The 21566-nt window shown below is 35.4% G+C and overlaps 1 protein-coding gene across 1 annotated transcript; it reads left to right on the top strand.

The window, feature by feature from the left end:
- The first annotated feature begins 8748 nt into the window (after positions 1 to 8748).
- LOC135154075 (uncharacterized) lies at positions 8749 to 17909 on the top strand. Its single transcript, XM_064099274.1, has 5 exons — positions 8749 to 8830; positions 11506 to 11583; positions 11858 to 12074; positions 14579 to 14864; positions 15462 to 17909. The coding sequence occupies exons 2-4, from the start codon at positions 11539 to 11541 to the stop codon at positions 14761 to 14763; spliced, it is 447 nt and encodes a 148-aa protein (XP_063955344.1). The 5' UTR covers positions 8749 to 8830; positions 11506 to 11538; the 3' UTR covers positions 14764 to 14864; positions 15462 to 17909.
- The last annotated feature ends 3657 nt before the right edge of the window (positions 17910 to 21566 follow it).

Raw genomic sequence — 21566 nt, forward strand, 5'->3', positions numbered from 1 at the left:
GAGAGTCACAGCAAATATCTGTAATATGAATATGTTGTTCAAACACAAGTAAAGACCTTAATTTTTTAACGTCACGTTTTAAACGGGTCAAAATGCCCTATTTTAGTGACAACTTTTTTGTCTAAAAAGTTTTCAAGGGAAAATGTGCCCCCACCTGAAAATCTGCCACTGATTGAATACATATAAATCATTCAATTATAGACACGTGTAGTTCAGAATAATGCATAAATCCGAATGATTAATACATATATATATAATAAGCTTAACGTTTTTACTTCTACTATTTTGATCCTGTTCAAAAACACAATTCGAATTAACTTCATCGCAGTGGTGCCAACCGGTGCCAGCACTGAACACTTCAATGTTCTTGCTCGTAAATAAATACTGTTTTCCCGAAAGCACGAATCCAATTTAACCACATGTCTATCCCGGCTTTTGTATGAAAAAAAAAGAGATCAGGCTCAGTGGGATTGAAAAGAAAAATCTTACCAGCGCCTGAACAAATCACGCTTGCATTATTTAGTCTGATACTTACCCTCTCGATGACTTTGAAATATTATGGTTGTTATTAAATCGAGTATTATACATCTGTTCTATGAAACTCGATTTTGAAAACATTTATTATAAAGATACTTATGAACAAATCATATTTGGTTTACATATTATAAAGCGCCTTCTCATATTTCAAGTTTACCTTATAAACGTACACTGTAAGTATTTTCAAACGAAATCTATGAAAAGGATGGAAGTTAGACTTTCATTTTGATGCCAAATAGTCTTATTAATTGGGATTAGTTGCAAACACGGTGTTCGATTAAAAGACACATCGGGGACACATCAAAGTATTAAGACAGTCACCCGCGCTGACAAAGTGGTAATCTCCCATTGAAATACCCCCACCAATCAAGGGGTCATCCTTCTATTGAAATCCGCCACCAGTCAGACCACCTCTATGTTCAACAATAGGGTAATCTCCCCAATCAAGAATGGGGTAATTTAAATCTACCTTGACAATGGGGTAAGCCGAGCTCTCCCATTAAATACAGCTAGCAATGCACTGGCCCAGGTCATTTTCAACGTCCGGCTTTCGGGGAATTAAAATGAGCATCAAATGGGTAGTTTTCTTGTTCTCGTTTTGTCCCCATACTAGAGCCTTGATTTTGGTTCTTTTCGTAATGTGTATTTTAATATGGTTTCCATTATACATCTCAGCATTTCGACATTTAATGTAGTTTAATACTTGTCTTTATAAAGAGCAATATTACATAAAACCTGTTTGGCGCAGCAAATTATAACATAACGTTCCACTGATATTTTATCAACACATTTTTAATTAACCATGTAACCTCCCTCCTTATAGGTCTACTCTTAATATTAACATTCGAGTTATATTATTTGCCTATCATCTCTCCGTGCATTTTAATAATCAAATATATTTGGAAAAGGGGTGTTTACCAGGCGAAAGTGAAGGTCCTCACTTGTGCATGAACGACATATCCTCATTAAAATACATGCTGTGAGTTTCAAAGGGGGGCACACTTGTGTAAAAATGGCATATTTACATTAGCAATTGATAATGGCTCTCAAAGGGGGAGGGCGCAAGGGCCGGATGCCACCCCCCCCCCCGGTATCACTACTGTACCCTCCAGGTGCAGAATATAGACCCACTGACTTCTTTTAGTATTATTATTATTACTTATTATTTGTACTGCGCTTTTCCCATTAGGCCCAAAGCGCTTACAATAGTAGAGGTCACAGAATAGACCACAATACTTTTGAGAGGCCAACTATTGTTCAAAATAAATACGGCGCCTATTAGATTGTATTGTGTTAATTCGGCAGGATCTGCGCCAGCATACACTCCATCCTTCTTGATCTAGTATGCCTAATACCTCGGTCACATTTGTTCTACGGCGGCCGTACGGCGAGTCGAAAACAGTCGTTTCAACAGTTTTTGTACCAGCTAAATATAGGTGGTTTGAATAAAAATGAATAAAACGGCTGTTTTCGACTCGCCGTACGGCCGCCGGAGAGCAAATGCGACGGAGGCATTACCATTTCCTGAACGTTTATTGATTTTTTTTGTGTGTAAAAGTATTAAAATTTGCAAGCTATACAGAATACAGCTATACGATTAAGAGGTGAAGTACAAAGTTGGAAGGGAAACTAGGCCAAAGAGGCTTTCGTATTTGATTTGATTTGATTTTGATTTATTTTATTTCCACATTTCTAAACAAAAAACAAATATACAAGTATAACATTTTTTTTCAATATTACATAATAAGCAAATATTTTTTTAAACATAATGAATAATGCACATAAATCATTATAAAATATCAACTGTACTGTGAAATTATATATCTATATACATTTTCTTTAATTACTGAACATATATATAGAAATGTGGGAGACCTCCATCTTAAGCTTGGAGCTTGAAAGCGATGGAGGCCTCGAAAGGAAAGGGGATAGAAAACCAGACTGTATAGTGCAATAAAAGAGACTATCTTTTATTGCACAAAATAATAGGAATATATCAAAAGTGGATAGAGAAGAGAAATTTGATTGAGATAAGATTAATAACGTTGATAAAAGTGAAAGGTGTGAAAGGTGTATACAACACCTTGTATACAATTTTGTATACAACATTAAGAAGAGATATCGGTCTCCAATTTTTAATAAAATGACGGGGCTTATTACCTTTAGGGATTAAAGTTATAAGACCCAAGTTTTGTGAAGGAGATAATTCACCAGTCAAATAAGCATTTTTGACACTTCGCCACAAATAAATTCCTATATCATTAATAAAATACTTAAAAAATTCTGCTGTAAAGCCGTCTTGACCGGGCGCTTTACCAATTTTAATCTGTTTAACTGCATCAAGTATTTCTGAATAACATATATCCCCTTCTAAAACGTCACTTTCTTGTGGTGTAAATGTCCTTACTTTATTCAAAGGAATCATAGCAAACAATCTTTCGGCCTCTGATACTGGTTGAAATGTATACAAATCCTTAAAATAAAGATATACTTCTTGTAAAATATCCTCTTGTTGATCAATTAAACAGTTGTTTTTATCAATCAATCTTATAATTGTCTTTTCCACTGATCTCTGTTTTTCTAAATTAAAAAAATATTTTGAAGGCTTTTCTCCAAATTGCATTTCTTGTATCCTGCTATACTTAATCGAATTTTGCTGCTCATTTTCAATAATGCTTTCTAATTGTTCTTTCAAAATACGTATCTTTTCAATAGTTGAAGTTCTTTCCTCTGATATCATATTGGTTTCTAATTTAAAAATTTCCTTCTCAATTTTGTTTTTTTCTTCCTTATTTTCTCTTTTTCTTCTCAACGAATATAGAATAGTAGAACTTCTCAATTCCATGAGAAGAGTATCAAAAAACAACTGTTCATTGATAGAAAACATAATATCTTCCTTTCTCATCTCTTCATATTCTTTACCTTGAATAGATTCTTCTTCTGCATATTGTAATACTACTTCTCTTATCTTTCTTTTAATAATGTCCACATATTCCTCATCTTTCAAGAAAACATTGTTAAATTTCCAATAAGTAAAACATTTTTGGTATTTATCTAATTCAAATTCTAAGCTGATTATAGAATGATCAGATTTATATCCAAACAGATGTTCTGTTTTTGTGATTAAAGAAAAGAGATCCGAGGAAACCAAAAAATAATCAAGTCTACTCTGTTTTAATGGAGTAGGCTGTCTCCATGTATAACTTCGAATCCCTACATTATGTTCACGCCAAACATCTACCAAATCCAAATCATTTTTTAATTCTATCACCTTCTTCCTTGCTTCTTTGTTGTTCAATCTAATGTAATTCAAAGTATCCAGATCAAAATCTTGCACCAGATTCCAATCCCCACAAATTATTATGTGCGGGTCATCAAACTCAATGGTATATCTTTTAAGATCATCAAAAAAACCAGGAGTATCGTCATTTGGACCATATAATGAAATTAGTGTTACTTGCAACGTTCCAATACAAAGGCTCAGTATAATAAAATTACCTTTATCATCTATTTTTTCTTTTTTTACTTCTACAACAAAATTTGTGTCAAACATAACAGCTACTCCTCTCGAGCGAGAATTGTTACAGGAGAAATAACATTTACCCAACCACTCCCTCTTCACTGAAAGACATATTTCAGGAACAAAATGAGTATCTTGTAAACAATATATCTGTGCTATTTTAGATTTTATATATGCAAGGATGTCTCTTCGTTTCATAACATTTCCTAGTCCACGACAGTTAAAAGATAATACTTTCACAGTCATAGAATCACTCGTAAATAGCTACAGTCAACAAATGACAACATTATGAAGACACCCATACAAAATCTATCATAAAAGAGAGTGGTTGGATAATTCCTTTGAAGGGAGCAAGGCATGTTAACACAGATGTTTCGCGGCTCCAAATATTTCAGAATGTCAATTTCACAAGGACTATGCATAACAAAGGCAGCTTTAATGTTCAACAACCAGGCAGGCATACCAGTGCATTGGGAATGGCTACAGCTCAACTTCATCACATAATGTAGTGATACACGTATTCCAATTGTAAATACTAGAACATGGTTGTGTACAGAAAAGTGCATAGTTATTCCTAGAGTCAAACTGTTCACTTCAAAATTTCTGTATAACTTAGAAAAATGTATTGTTCTGGTTGTAATTTCACAAGCACACCTTTTTAAGTATACATTTTGTAATAAAATGTTACTCTCAATCCTTTCAAAATATAAAGAATTCACATTTTGAAGAAAAACTTTGAATATTGCTTGAAGGCATGACTTCAATGAAAGCCTTGAAAAGTAAATTTGAAACTCCTCCATTATATTTGTTTCTGATTCCAAGCAAAGAACATGACATTGAGATTTTGAACCCCGACTCTGAAAGAGTAATATCAACATTACTTGGAGCCATGACTTTAAAAAATATCTGAAATGGCAGATGTGAGATTTCTCAATCTTCCTTGACTTTAACTCCAAATATTGAACAAAAAATTGACCTTCTGAAACCTGACTTGTACAGTTCATTTGTACTAAGCTACTGTATCCCAGGTATAAATGAATAATTAGAGTACATGTATTACTATCCATTCCTTTGAAATAAAAACATTTCACATCATGAACCAATATTGTTTGGAAGTAAAAATTAAAGAGATAGTATTGAGATATCTCTGTTGTTGCCGCCTGTAATAGCCACAGTTGGATATAATATTGATCCTGACATACACGTAACCATACTAACTGCAATGAGCAAATATATCCATGAAAAAATATTGGAGACAATTGTTTGAAACCTATGTATAAACTAACCTCAGCAACCTGTTCCATCAGAAAATCTTTATATTCATGTTTATCACACTTAACACATATGATATGGAAAAGAAATATCAAGATGTATAGAGCATGACTGCTTAACATAAAGACTTCATTCGAATCTTTCGAAATGTAGCTTGGTAAACGTGTTCTCGCCTGTCCTTTGGAGTATTTAGGCCTATAAATTGTCATGAAGGAAAGCAAAATGCAGTCTCACAGGCAAAATAAAATCTTATTAACGATGACATTTGACTCCCAATCAGCACATGTATTCATCGAGTTTCAACATATGCCATATATAATTTTCATCCACATTTTTATGGTGATGATTTTTCTACTCAGTCATCCTTCTCACTCTCACTGAACTTGGGATGGCTCAGCATGAATCTCCGCTGTAATCTGGCGAGCGCTCGAAGTCGAAGGCTTCGTTTTGTTGGGATATACCTGCTGGTCATCATCTTGTTGGATGAGGCTGTGGTCATCAACAACAAGTGTTGCTTGTACTTGTGGGGTAGTTGCACGCTGCTTGTCATAGAACCAAGCCAAATTACCGTTGCTATCACGCCATTTCCCAGCAGAGAAGTAGTGTCGCTTCCCCGCGTTAAAGGATTCCTGCACATCTTTTTGCCATTTTTTTTCTCTGCTCTATCCATAGCTGACAAATCATCGATGATATAGAAAGGGTATTGCTCCAATTTTTGTCGCTGTTGCGAAAGCACAAAGTGCTTATCCTGGTACGACAACATCCTGATTAGAAGATGGCGCGGCTTATCTCCTACCTTCCGGCCGTCCCGATGAGCCCTCTCGACCCGAGGGGACCGCATGTCAAAGAATTTCTCAAGGAAAGCTACAGCCACCTCCACCCCTCTCTCCTGGCGAGACATCGGTAATCCCACGACTCTTAAATTGTTCCTGCGAGAAAACCTTTCAAGCTTATTCTCTGCCAGCGCCGACTTCTCAAGGGCTTGGGTGTTTTGTTGGGTAGCAATATCTAATTCCTTAACTTTCTTCTCTAGTGGAGACATTCGCTTCTCTAGCTTTTCAGTCATGTCACCTAAGAAATCCAGAGCTTTCTCAAAACCTGCACACATAGATTTGATATCTGCTATGCCCCTTCTGACATAATTTTCAAAGTCCGATGAAAGTTCATCCGATGCACTAGATGTGTCGGTTTGTGTCCCCGAAGTTTCGGCCATGGCCTTTTGTGCGGTTCCGCTTCTTAGGTTCGGCATACCGTAAATTTCAGTTGAATAGGTTTCCACGTGCTAACTGGGAGCTCGCGCGTCTACACGTCTTCACTCTTCAGCAGTCATCGGCGAGAAGTTCGTGCAGGCTCCACTCCACTTCACTACTGCTACACTACACTCCACCTACCCGAACTTCGGGACGGTGAACTCGATCGGATATTCCGCGTGACAAAGGTGGGCTGGCCGCTGGAAATGTTATTTATTGTAAAAATCATAACAAAAAATATAACGAGAAAGAAAAATTGCTTAATTTCTTACTCTTCACCCGTATTTCACTCCGTGTCCATCCTCTGGTCATCCTCTAAATTGTTGATTTTGGGCCAGTATCTATTTCCTCACACGTCACTATTCACGGCCGAGTTCAAAACATCGCATGCGATCGGTCGCAGGTCAAACAGCATAAATATTTATGTTATTATTGGATGGTTCAGAAAATACCAAAAATATTCTACGAGTATGGGAAAATGTTTTTCTTCCTCGTTATATTTTTTCTATAATTTTTACAATAAATAACATTTCCATCCCACCTTTGTCACTAGCGGTAGAGAAGTGGAGTGGAGCCTGCACGAACTTCGCTCGAGGTAGATCTAGTAATGACTTAGTGCTGGCTAGCGACCGACGGGTTGTCATTCTCAGCCGTTCACTGATTATTCAGTTAAGACAGTGTGGTGCCTGTGTGTTCCGTGTGTGTATGTGTGATGCGAAGCTACCTCAGCTCAGACGATGTACACTGTTAAAAATTGCCGTAATTTTACGGACAAAATTTAACAGAAATCGTCCGTAAACGATAAAATACGGAATAAAATTGTACATTTACGGATTTCTACAGAAAACCTGTAAAAATTACATAATAATTAGGTAAATGATCAATTTTACGGACGTTTTCTGTAATTGTACAGAAGATCATTATTGAAAGGAGACGTTTACGATACATCTTGTAAATTTACTGTAAGTAGATGTAAGTTTACGGATAAAATTTAACAGATTAATTTGTAACACATGTAAAGTGCATTTTCTACGGAAAATTTTGTAAAATTTACAGAAAAATCAGGTTAACGATACATTTTCTGACGTTGTCCGTAATTGTAGTGAAGATCATTCTTGAAAGGAGACGTTTAGTGGTTTACGGTACAAATCTTTGTAAATTTAATAGAAAGTAGCTGTAAGTTTACGGACAAGATTTAACAGATTAATTTGTACTATACAAACTACGGAAAATTTGTAAAAATTACATAAAAATCAGGTAAATGATCAATTTTACAAACGTTTTGATCCGTAATTGTACAGAAGATCATTATTGAAAGGAGACGTTTACGGTACATCTTGTAAATTTACTGTAAAGTAGATGTAAGTTTACGGACAACGTCAGAAAATTTATCATACATGTATAACCTGATTTTTCTGTAAAGTTTACACATTTTCTGTAGAAATTCCACTTTACATATATTAAAAATTAATCTTAGAAATGAGACGTTTAGTGGTTTACGGTACAAATCTTTGTAAATTTACGGACAAGATTTAACAGAAATGGCAATTTCTACGGAAACTTTGTAGAATTTACAGAAAAATCAGGTTTATGATAAATTTACTGACGTACTTGTCCGTAATTGTAGTGAATATCATTATTGAAAGGAGATGTTTACGGTAAATCTTTGTTTATTTACTATAAAGTATGTGTAGCTGTAAGTTTACGGACAAGCCACAGATTAATTCGTAATATGTGTAAAATGCAATTTCTACGGAAAATTTGTAAAATTTACAGAAAAATCAGGTTAATAATAAATTTACTGACGTTGTCCGTAATTGTAGTGAAGATCATTTATTGAAAGGAGACGTTTACAATACTAGTACGTTTTGTAAATTTACTGTAAAGTAGATGTAAGTTTATGGACAAGATATAACAGATTAATTTGTAATATGTGTAAAGTGCAATTTCTTCGGGAAATTTGTAAAATTTACAGAAAAATCAGGTTAAATGGTAAATTTACTGACGTAAGGAGACGTTTACATACTTCTTTGTAAATTTACTGTAAAGTATATGTAAGTTTACGGACACGATTTAACAGATATGCAATTTCTACGGAAAATGTGTAAAATTTACAGAAAAATCAAGTTAATGATGAATATTCTGACCTTTTCGAGCATGCGCACTTGAGAAGTTTGTGAAAAAACCGCGAAGCAAAGATAATTTTCCCTGGGTCTTGGATGTGTCAAGTGATCTTCTTGATCAGAAATTCGTAAGTATTTTGCTTTGAATTCGTAATTCCTACTTCTCTGGAATATATTGATACGTTTTATGCAGTTATATGAAATTAATAGTGTTGGTTTTCATGATTACGAACAAGGTTTTGGCATTGACAAGTCCAGACGATGCAATGTATCGTCGCATGCGCGCTGCTAGAGTCCCATCGGTGCATTTGAGTGTAGGATATTTTGACGCTGTGGTTGAACGAAATGAAGGGACGAAGCCGTGGGATGGGCCAAGCCCGGGGGGGGGGGGGGGCACTCAGTATATAATGCATAGTGGGTATGTGCCGCGGAGGGGACCCCCATTTTCACACTCAAATTTTCGTTCCAAGGCATAGCCATAGCATTTTTGTCTTATTGAGAAAAAGAACAAAGAAAGCCGCTCCAAGGAGTCCAAAGCATAGCGTTTTCTTCTTAATCTTATTTAGTTATTGAGAAAAAAAGAAAGAAATCCGCTCCAAAGCTTCGCATATTTTCCGTTTTGCCGTTCTGAGCCGCAGTTTTGGTGAAAAGCGGCCGCAGAGCGCTGTCCGACCATCCCATCTGCGCTAGCGGCAGCGCACCCGGCGCCCGTGCCGCCGGGCTATAGCTGCATGCACGTATGCCCGTTCCATAGGGATGAATACGCAATCACACGCAGGCGACCCGTTCAAAGGACCCCCGTTTTCACAAACATTTGTCGTTCCGAAGCCCGTTCCGAGGACCCTCCTTTTTACAATAAGCCCGCTCCAAGGCCCCCATTTTTTGTCTCGCCCGCGGCACGTACCCACTACTTTTTTGGTCGAGTGCCCCCCCCCGGGGGCCAAGCTTGTTTTATGAGCTTCACAAGGATATTTATATTATGATGCCATTTATATATTCATTTGTATCTTCATTTGTAAATGTCAAGATGAAAATATAAACCTCAAAATATTTAATTTGTGCAATTAAAGATTAAACTTATTTAAATTAAACTAAAGGCATGTAATTGTAAAGGGGTAGATTAGATTAGATCTAAATAAATCAAATCAATGACAATGTCAACTGTAGTGTAGTGTATCCCGTCCTCGGGCGAAGTTCATGCAAGCTTCACTCCACTTCACTACCGCTACACTACACTCCACCTACCCCAACTTCGGGATGGTGAGCTCGATCGGATATTCCGAGTGACAAACGTGGCCGTGGGGTGGCCAATGGAAATGTTATTTATTGTAAAAATCATTTTAAACAATACAGGAGAAAGAAAAATGGCTTAACTTCTTATTCTTCACCCGTATTTCACTCCGTGTCCATCCTTTGGTTATCCTCTAAATTGTTGATTTTGGGCCAGTATCTATTTCCTCACGTCACTATTCACGGCCGATTTCAAAACATCGCATGCGATCGCTCACAGGTCAAACAGCATAAATATTTATATTATTGGATGGTTCAGAAAATACCAAAAATATTCTACGAGTTGGGGAAATTTTTTTTCTTCCTTGTTTTATTTTTTTTTTACTATAATTTTTACAATAAATTACATTTCCATCCCACCTTTGTCACTAGCGGTAGTGAAGACGTGGAGTGGAGCCTGCACGAACTTCGCTCGAGGTAGATCTAGTAATGATTTAGTGCTGGCTAGCGACCGACGGTTTCCATTCTCAGCCGCTAACTAATTATTCAGTTAAGACTGTGGTGCTTGTGTGTTCCGTGTGTGTATGTGTGATGCGAAGCTACCTCGACTCAAGTGATGTTGACGACCTTGTTGGAGCGTACAGTGTAGCGGTAGTGAAGTGGAGTGGAGCCTGCACGAACATCGCTTTAGGTAATGCGAAGCGTGCTGTACATGTGTTCTCTGGACGTGCGGGTATGGGTTTAGTGACAGTGTGCGTATGATTGTGAAGGGTTGAAGCCCGGGTTGAAGTTTCTTACAGCTCTGTGGGTTTATCTATACTTAAATGATTCTCTTTTCAAGCTTAAATTCTTATAATGATTGCTACATTCCAATTATTTGATTAAATTGTTTGTTTTAGAACAGGTCTTTTATTTTTTCCTCAGACTATTTTTCCCATTACATATCAATTAAAGAGAGTCTTCACTTGTGTTTTATTGAATTATTATACAATGTCCACTGTAATGAAAATGGAAACATGCCAGTCAAATGAAAGTGTAATATAAGTGGAAACATGCTGGTCTATTGACTATATGTTGACCATATAGTAGAAAGCGAAATTTGTTCTCAGCTGTAATTATTCTTTCTTCTATGGGAACTTGCTTCTCATAGATCAAATAAAATTTCCGAAGACCCCATATTATTTTGTTCTATTTGGTGCATTTAAAGAGGAGAAAGAAATGCTTTTTTTCAATTTGCCTAAATTGCATTTCAAAATATACCTTTTTCTTTTGCTTTCGGCACAGGCCAATTTTTAGAGGCTGAAATATTAAAGAGTTGATTACTTAAATTTTGTTCTAAAATCTTTTTCATATCACTTGCAAATAATAGAGAAAATATAGCGCCCCCCCAAAAAAAAATTATTTTTAAAGGCATCTTGCACAAATTATTACAATGTTTTTGTTTTATTTAACAATCACTATGAGATCTGTATAAAGTGATAAACCAATGAATTATTTTTATATGTATATGTTTCCAATTATTTGCATATTTATTAAAAAATAATGTTTGTGTTATTTGACAATTGTTTCACAGAATTACGTCGTCGGTTGTCATCTACCTACACCCATGGATTATCTCCATCACCTTCACAACCTTGAATTGCTAAGAGAGGTATGATTGATAAATTTGGTTTACATTGTTTTAATTTGTTTAAAAGTATTATTGAAATGATTTGATGAGATAACAAAAATTAAAACTTGAAATTACATTTTGAATGTAGTTTTTGTTTACGGACAATCTTTTGAAGACAATTAAGATTGCCGTAATTATGTTGGTAGATGTGTAATCAAATCTTCATGCACATGTTCACTGTTTGGAACGTTTATAAAGATCACAAAATAAAAGAATTAAAAATAATATTCAACTCTTCTGCATACATGTACAGCTACCTTTGCCAAGACCACGTCGTGGGCTACGGGATGCTAGAAATCCATTGGAATCGTACGAGGATGGGCCATTTCGAGATCGGTATCGACTGTCAAAAGAAACCGTCATTTACATCATCAACATGCTGGAAGCAGAATTGAAGAGGGACACACAGAGGAATGATCCACTTCCCGTTTATTTGAAGGTGTTGACGGCTCTCCGTTTTAATGCGGTGGGTAATTGAATTAAACGATTATTGAGTGTTTTTGGGCTCTGTTAAATCTATTTGACCGAGGTTGTTTCTATTAATTTTAGGTCTCCTGACAAAGTTGATGATGATGACAATATCTAGAAATCAGAGAGGGAGCACATAAGTAAGAGTATCATTTAAGCAAACAGTCAAGTACCTATGAATTGCATACTTAAAAATTCCAAAACTACCACAGCAGGAGTGAAGCTCTGATGTTTCTGCTGTTAGAACTGTTATGTCAGGTTATAGTTATAAATTCGTCATAACCCTAAATTGGCAGATCACCCCGCCCCCCCCCCGAATCTTGGCTGTGTTGCGATGAAAAGCTATGAAATTTGGCACATAGATAACAAGTCGAGATGAACATACACACAAAAAAATAGAACTGCAATCGTATCAGAACAATGTGCATGCATTGACGCCTGTGATTTTATGGAGGGCAAGAAACAGAAGGAGATAAAGAGAAAACTCCTGAGGATATACATTTTCAAAATATTAAGAGGGCACTATTTTTATAGGCAATGGTCACTGATGCGTAAAATAAAACATTTGCCATATGAGGGATGATACCATTAGCAAACCCTAAAAAAGTGATACCAAGATAAATGGAAACAAGGAAGTGATTTTACTGTTTTCCAACTTTTTAATAGAGAGCGCTATTTCTTAAAGGTAATGGTCACTGATGTGTAGAATGAAAAAAAAACAGTTAAATTTTGGACTATCATAAGTCAACCCTGTAAAAATGAAACTGAAATAAATGAAAACAAGTAAGTGATGGCCATTTTACTATTGCTATTTTACTATGCGTAAAAAACAGATGAATAAGGAAGCATGTTACCATTAGCAAACCCTGAAAAATATCAGACCAAAATGAATAAAAACAAGGAAGTTATGGCCATTTTTACGATTTTCCTACTTTCTATTTCAATAAATTTGATTTTTTTTTCAAATGTAGACTATTTCGGATTTTAATTTAGGGCATGAAGACGGCATTTTGAAGGGCAAGTCATACTTCAATATGAAGAGCAACTCTTAAAAAATCTACAGCAATTTGTTAGAAGTGTGTAGCATGCAGGATAAGAGAGTAAGGATGGGATTAGGAATAGTATGCAAATGGACTTGACATTTACAAAATGGCACCTGGATGGTCATGCATTGCCCCTGTCCGCCCCCCCCCCTTGGTTTCCGCGCAATAAGTAAAAAAAATATTTAATGGATTAAAAAAAAAAATTGGTGTGTAGGTATAGGACACCAAAATACAGGCTCAGTTCAAATTCGGAGTCCGCAGGTCAAAGGTCACAGCTCATTAGATCTGCGAGTTGGTTTCTACATGATTATCATAAGTTCCAAATGAATATTTAGAAATGTTTTTTATTTGACTTATGTTCATGTGAATTATCACACATAGACATCTACTTTGTGTAATATGTATGGGAAATACCATGTATGTCAATGTATACCATATCTCTCATATCTGTAGCACAGTCACTTTTTATTTAAGGAACATTTCTAGAATCAGAAGGTTCATTGACCAGTCTGCCTGTCACAATGCTGTTCGTTCATTGGTTCTGTCTCGTATCGATTATTGCAATGGGCTCCTTTCTACAATTCCCTCTAATCAATTTATTCGTATTCAATGACTACAAAATTGGGCAGCACGATTAATTTTACAGGTTTCCCGAGATCATCCTTCCCAACCACTCTTTAATTCTCTTCACTGGCTTCCTTTTAAACAGAGAATTACGTTCAAATTACTCTTGATTGTCTACAAAACACTGAATTAACAGGCTCCACAGTATTTAAGTAACTGCTTGAATCTGTATACACCAACTAGAGCACTTAGGTCGGCCAGTGATCACCTTCGCCTCACATATTCATTAACTCGTACATTAGCTGGTGACAGAACTTTTACGGTGTCGGCTTCAAAATCCTGGAACGACCTGCCACTAATAATTAGACAGTCTCCAACATTAGCAATTTTCAAAAAGTCATTAAAAACTCATCTCTTTCGTACTTTGTAGTTTTTAAAATATTACATTTAATTAATTTATTGTAAGCGCTTTGGGCCTAATGGGAAAAGCGCAGTACAATTAATAAGTAATAATAATAATAATAATAATAATGTTGCGCGCCATGTTATATAGTGGTTCATCTTGGGGTTACCGTACCAATTTTTTCGAACTTTTATCAATAGATGTGCAAAAACATCAAGGTAAAAAGTCATAAAAGCAAGGGACAGAAAATAAACATTATTCAATAGCTGTTTTTTAAGTCAGTACTGCTGCTATATCGAATCGTGTAATGATGGCGACACTGCAAGAGGCCTTCCACTTGTTAAAATGAATTGCAGAAAATTGTCTGATATTTGATGAAATATGTGCTTAATTTTTTTTGTCATCAGAAGTATCATCTGTATGTGCTTCAATGAAATGTTTTATAATTACCTCGAAACAATGACCTATCAACCATATGGTTTGTTTGATTTTACAGGATCATTTCAAAAGATGCATGGTGATGAGGCAGCAATATCACAGTCATCAATGTGTCGAATCATCAAAGATGTGTCGGAAGCTATAGCAACAAGGAAGAGGCAATACATGAAGTTCCTTCGACAAGAGATGAAGTTGAAGCAACTCAGCGACAGTTCTACCAGTACTGCAGATTTCCAGGAGTGATAGGTGCAATTGATGGGACACATGTCTACATCAGGAGCCCTGGTGGGGATCAGGCAATATACTTCCTCAACAGGAAGAATAGATACTCGATCAATGTACAGGTTAGATTAATTATACCCTTTCTTAGGCCCTTTTCACAATTAGTGCTGAGACTGCTTGCAACCTTTGTGATTGTGTGCGACATATATTGTGATCAAATGATTGCAATTGCTAATACAAGCAAATGTGAAAGCCACTTAAATTACTATAACTAGAACAATGTACTATTTTGTATAAAGTTTGGCAAAAAAAAGAATGTTACATTAATTTTCTGTCCTAGGATTTTCTCTCACTTCAGTTTCATTATAGTAATTATTCGATCCGTATTTGATGGGGCAATTTTTAAAATGAGTAGTTAATTCTGTAGCAGATTTTTTTAATATGCATTTTTATTTATTTATTTTTTTGCAAGTACTGAGCAATGGAAGCAGTGGATGGGTGGGGTGATTGTTGGATAAATCAACCTAACAAGGAAAGCACACCAATAATTTTAATGTGCATGCATGTTAAAATTGCATTCCAAATATGTGATAAACTTGCAAAACTCAATTGTTGTGTGCTCCCATTGGATGTCCCAAAGAAAATTGAAAATTAAGTGCCCAGAACGATATAGAGACAGTTATGAATGTATGATTTTTTCCTCTTTTGTCTTCTGCTAGGTTGTTTGTCATCAGGCTGGGAAAATAACAAGCATCGTTGCCAGATGGCCTGGCAGCACACCTAACTCCGCAACCGTAAGTCACTTTTCAACCAAACTTGGATGGTAGATGTACTTAGGCGACCTGCATGTTATGCTGCAGTTGGAGGTCACATGGTAAGGTCAAAGTGTTCCACAATGGACATAAGTTTTTGTAGAAATGTACAAAACCCGACGGTGCTCTCACTCCATGATGTGTCTCTGTATCGTAGCAATACTTTGTAATTACTTGGTGTCTATATCCAGTCGGATTTGAAATGGTCTACACATGTTGGATATATGGTCAAGCGCGCAAATAGTCGTTTATATGTTCTTCGCACTTTGAAATATCATAGTCTGTAATTTCAGGACCTTATAGTTGTATATACTAGTTTCGTGAGACCAGTTGTTGAATATGCTGTACCTGTATGGTCAGGAGCACTAACAAAACAACAAGTACAAGTCATCGAACGTATTCAGAAACGTGCCCTTAGAATCATTTTTGGAGCAGCATATTCTTCATATGAGCATGCTTTACTCCAGTCAAAACTGATGTCTCTTGAAGATAGACGGATCAAACTCTGTCTTGCGTTTGCGAAGTCTATGCAAATCCCCACGTCTAAACTGTATCACCTTCTACCTCAAAATAGGACTTGTCAATATCAGACTAGAAGCTTGGCCGGAATAGTAGAGATGCGATGTCGAACTTCACGATATAGAAATAGCCCCTTGCCCTCGTTGATTCGGCACCTTAACTCTAAAAGAATTGATTACAAGGAGTAGTTGTTTTGTATATATCTTCCCCCATCGTTACATGTATAATAATATCAAACTAAGAATGGCTGAGAATTAAAGAACTCATCATTCATTGGACTCTTAAAATGTGATATCATTAAAAGATTGTTGTTTTTTGTAAAATGCAGATTACATAATAATTCTAATGTTGAGTTCTCTTTATGTTGGCGAACTCAAGTTTCATTTCATTTTACTTTGTTAATCAAAATATTTTTCTTTCATATGAGCAATTATTCACTGATATCTAGTCGTAAACTTAATATTTGAATTGAAGTCACAAAAAATGCCAAAATATGTATTATTGCAGCATGTATGAAAAAATGTGACCTAATTGCTTCTTCGCCCTTTTCTCTCTGTTTCCCTTCCACCATCAATTTCTTATCTTCTCTCTCTCTCTCTGCCTCTCTTCTCTCTTCCACTATTTCTATTCCTTTCTGCTTTCCAATTCATTTCCTCTATCCACACATATTTACATGTATTTTGAATATATATATTTTTTTTATTGATCAGTGAGTATCGATTTAAATTTATTTATGATATACTGTACTTTGTTACATATATGTCTATATTGAAATTTGTTCGTAGTACTATAAGTTTTTTTACCTTGTTATTGATGATTTTGTTTGAAATGTAAACTTTCGCAATTCGGCTTTTGCCGCAAAGAAAGGATTTTTAATAAACCATTTTGAATTGAATTGAATTTTCAGGTCAACATTAAAGTTTATGTGCAAGGCTCTTATGACAAGTGTTATTCCATCCCAGTCATTTCACAATGAAGTTTCAATACAATTATGTTGTGTGCCCTCCCAAATCACGATATTTCTGCATGATTGGGCGAGACACAATCGCTTTTGCCATGTTTTATTCTAGAAATAGTAAGCTTAGTATGAAAAAAATTATTGAAAAAAGCTGGCCCGATTTGTCCAGGTCAGAAAAGGGCAACACAATTTTTGTTCAGGCCTTAAGTGAATGCATTCATACAATCTACCATGTGTTTGGGAGTTACATGTTTAAATAGCAAATCAGCGTTCCTATTGTAAGGTATCTACTGATTAAAAAATATCTGTTAAAAATTTATGAATTCTGTAAACTTGTTTTTTTTACGGAAATGTGTAAATTTACATGGGAATTTTGTAAAAGTACGTTAATTTTACGAAAAAGGAATCCGTAAAATTACGGGTTAAAAAAAAAAATTCCGGCAGCAAAATTTCCGGACAATTTTTTTTTTTCCGTTAATTATTTATACGGAATCATGTTAATTTACGTAAATTTTCTGTAAAATTTCCGTAAGTAAAATCTGTATTTTACATGGGAATTTTGTAAAAGTACAGTAATTTTACGAAAAAGGAATCCGTAAAATAACGGATTAAAAAAAAAAATTCCGGCAGCAAAATTTCCGGACAAATTTTTTTTTTCCGTTAATTATTTATACGGAATCATGTTAATTAATGTAAATTTTTTGTAAAGTTTCCGTAAATAAAGTCTGTATTTTCAAGAATTGTATTTTACGGAATCTTGTAAATTTTACATAACTTTTCCACAAATTACCACTTTCTGTAAATTACGGAAAAAAAAAAGTCCGGAAATTTTGCTGCCGGACTTTTTCCGTTAAAAAACTGAAATTTTTCTAACAGTGCATCCTTTGGTTATCCTCTAAATTGTTGATTTCGGGCCAGTATCTATTCCTCACGTCACTATTCACGGCCGATTTCAAAACATCACATGCGATCGCTCACAGGTCAAACAGCATAAATATTTATATCATTGGATGGTTCAGAAAATACCAAAAATATTCTACGAGTTTGGGAAAATGTTTTTCTTCCTCGTTTAATTTTTTTTCTATAATTTTTACAATAAATTACATTTCCATCCCACCTTTGTCACTAGCGGTAGTGAAGACGTGGAGTGGAGCCTGCACGAACTTCGCTCGAGGTAGATCTAGTAATGACTTAGTGCTGGCTAGCGACCGACGGTTTCCATTCTCAGCCGCTCACTGATTATTCAGTTAAGACTGTGGTGCCTGTGTGTTCCGTGTGTGTATGTGTGATGCGAAGCTACCTCAGCTCAAGTGATGTTGACGACCTTGTTGGAGCGTACAGTGTAGCGGTAGTGAAGTGGAGTGGAGCCTGCACGAACATCGCTTTAGGTAATGCGAAGCTTGCTGTACATGTGTTCTCTGGACGTGTGGGCATGGGTTTAGTGACAGTGTGCATATGATTGTGAAGGGTTGAAGCCCGGGTTGAAGTTTTTTACAGCTCTGTGGGTTTATCTATAATTAAATGATTCTCTTTTCAAGCTTAAATTTTTATAATGATTGCTACATTCCAATTATTTGATTAAATTGTTTGTTTTAGAACAGGTCTTTGATTTTTTCCTCAGACCATTTTTCCCATTACATATCAATTGAAGAGGGTCTTCACTTGTGTTTCATTAAATTATTATACAATGTCCACTGTAATGAAAATGGAAACATGCCGGTCAAATGAAAGTGTAATATAGATGGAAACATGCTGGTCTATTGACTATATGTTGACCATATAGTAGAAAGCGAAATTTGTTCTCAGCTGTAATTATTCTTTCTTCTATGTGAACTTGCTTCTCATAGATCAAATAAAATTTCCGAAGACCCCATATAATTTTGTTCTATTTGGTGCATTTAAAGAGGAGAAAGAAATGCTTTTTTTTTTCAATTTGCCTAAATTGCACTTCAAAATATACCTTTTTCTTTTGCTTTCGGCAGTCCAATTTTTAGAGGCTGAAATATTAAAGAGTTGATTACTTAAATTTTGTTCTAAAATCTTTTTCATATCACTTGCAAATAATAGAGAAAATATAGCGCCCCCCCCAAAAAAAAAAAAATTAAAGGCATCTCGCACAAATTATTACAATGTTTTTGTTTTATTTATCATTCACTATGAGATCTGTATAAAGTGATAAACCAATGAATTATTTTTATTTGTATATGTTTCCAATTATTCGCCCAGTTATCAAAAAATAATGTTTGTGTTATTTGACAATTGTTTCACAGAATTACGTCGTCGGTTGTCATCTACCTACACCCATGGATTATCTCCATCACCTTCACAACCTTGAATTGCTAAGAGAGGTATGATTGATAAATTTGGTTTACATTGTTTTAATTTGTTTAAAAGTATTATTGAGATGATTTGATGAGATAACAAAAATTAAAACTTGAAATAACATTTTCAATGTAATTTTTGTTTACGGACAATCTTTTGAAGACAATTAAGATTGCAGTGATTATGTTGGTAGATGTGTAATTAAATCTACATGCACATGTTCACTGTTTGGAACGTTTATAAAGATCACAAAATAAAAGAATTAAAAATAATATTCAACTATTCTGCATACATGTACAGCTACCTTTGCCAAGACCACGTCGTGGGCTACAGGATGCTAGAAATCCATTGGAATCGTACGAGGATGGGCCATTTCGAGATTGGTATCGACTGTCAAAAGAAACCGTCATTTACATCATCAACATGCTGGAAGCAGAATTGAAGAGGGACACACAGAGGAATGATCCACTTCCCGTTTATTTGCAGGTGTTGATGGCTCTCCGTGTTTATGCGATGGGTAATTGAATTAAACGATTATTGAGTGTTTCTGGGCTCTGTTAACCCTAATTCTCCCGGGGGGGGGGGGGGCATAATGCCCCCCCTCGACAATTTTCACGATATATCTGCTGCGCGACATTTTTTGACCTCGCCGCTCACTGACTTTTTACTTTCAAGTCTCGCGCAAATTTTGGGACCGAATTTGTGACGCCCGGGTACGCGTTTACGACATTACGCAACATTATATAAGTGCATGTCAGACCAAAATTTGCTCATATTCGTGATTTCAAGTACATATCCAATGCAAATTGTGTATTTAGCCAAAATTCACAAATGTATCATTATTTCTACGTTTACTGATTAAACTTAATTAATTTTGCCTTGTGTATGATCAGAATTAAGTCTGGAGCGATTTCCATTGAAAAAACAATAAAAAACAAAAAGTAAAAAAACAAAGAAATACATAAGAAATTCATAAAACAATAAAATACATAAGAAATTGATTTCCAAACCGAAGTTTTTTTTAATTGCGATTGTTAAGAATGCTACAAAGAATATTTTGACCAAAAATTAGCATTCTAGGAGCTTTATTTAGTGAATTAGAGCAAAAAGTATGATTTATGCATAAATTAGCATAATTAATTCATATAAAATTAAATCTCATTATTTTGGAAAATTTTACCATACAGCCTTGTAGATTACATCGCACAGTACCAGCGTGCAAATTTTTGCGTCGCTCGCGCGATCGGCGGTCGAGATCTTAAGGGGGGGGGGGCCATAATGCACCCCCCCCCCCGGGAATGACAAGAATCAAAATACCTCGGGAAATTTAGGGTTAAATGAGCAGTTAATTCTGTAGCATATTTTTTAATAATAATAATAATAAAACATTGCTTATATAGCACATATAACGATGATAAAATCATGTCTCTATGCGCTCTAGAAAGAAGAATAAAAAGAATGGAGAAGAAAGAAAAGCCTGTTCACAGAGGAGCAAATATATAATATCAATTAATAGGTACATGTATATCTTATTTTACAAAAAGGAATGTCTTCAAAAGGGACTTAAAGGATTCTACATTATTAGCTTGTTTAACAATATCAGGTAATTTATTCCAAAGTTCAGCAGAGGACATTTTGAATGAACGAGCGCCGTAGAATTGAGTGTTGATTTTGGGAACTACAAGGAGAGATTTGATGTTTGACCTTAATTTTATTTGGGGTACATACTGTTCAATGAGTTCTTTGAGATAGAATGACGATAGACCCTGTAAGCATTGGTATGTTAGGAGTAATATCTTGTATTAAATACGGGATTTTACAGGAAGCCAGTGTAATTCTTGTAATATGGGTGTTATGTGTTCGCTGCGCCTCGTTCTTGCTATGAGTCTCGCTGCCGAGTTTTGGATCCTTTGAAGTTTACGAATTTGATTATCAGGGAGGCGATACAAAATGCTATTACAAAAATCAATGCGTGATATTACAAGAGCGTGAGCCAATTTCTTTGTGGCTTTTGTTGTTAGAAACTGGCGAATTTTCCCAATGTTATACAAGGCAAATGAACTAGTTTTACATACATTGTTTATTTGAGCTTTCATACTAAGTTTTCTATCCAGTTGTACACCAAGATTTCTTACAGTTTCTACACATTTAACATAGGTATTATCAAGTTCTATTCCTTCTATCTGTCTACTATTTCTAAATTTACTTGTGAG

The sequence above is a fragment of the Lytechinus pictus genome, chromosome 5 (assembly GCF_037042905.1).
Source record: "Lytechinus pictus isolate F3 Inbred chromosome 5, Lp3.0, whole genome shotgun sequence".
In the NCBI taxonomy this organism is placed as follows: domain Eukaryota; kingdom Metazoa; phylum Echinodermata; class Echinoidea; order Temnopleuroida; family Toxopneustidae; genus Lytechinus; species Lytechinus pictus.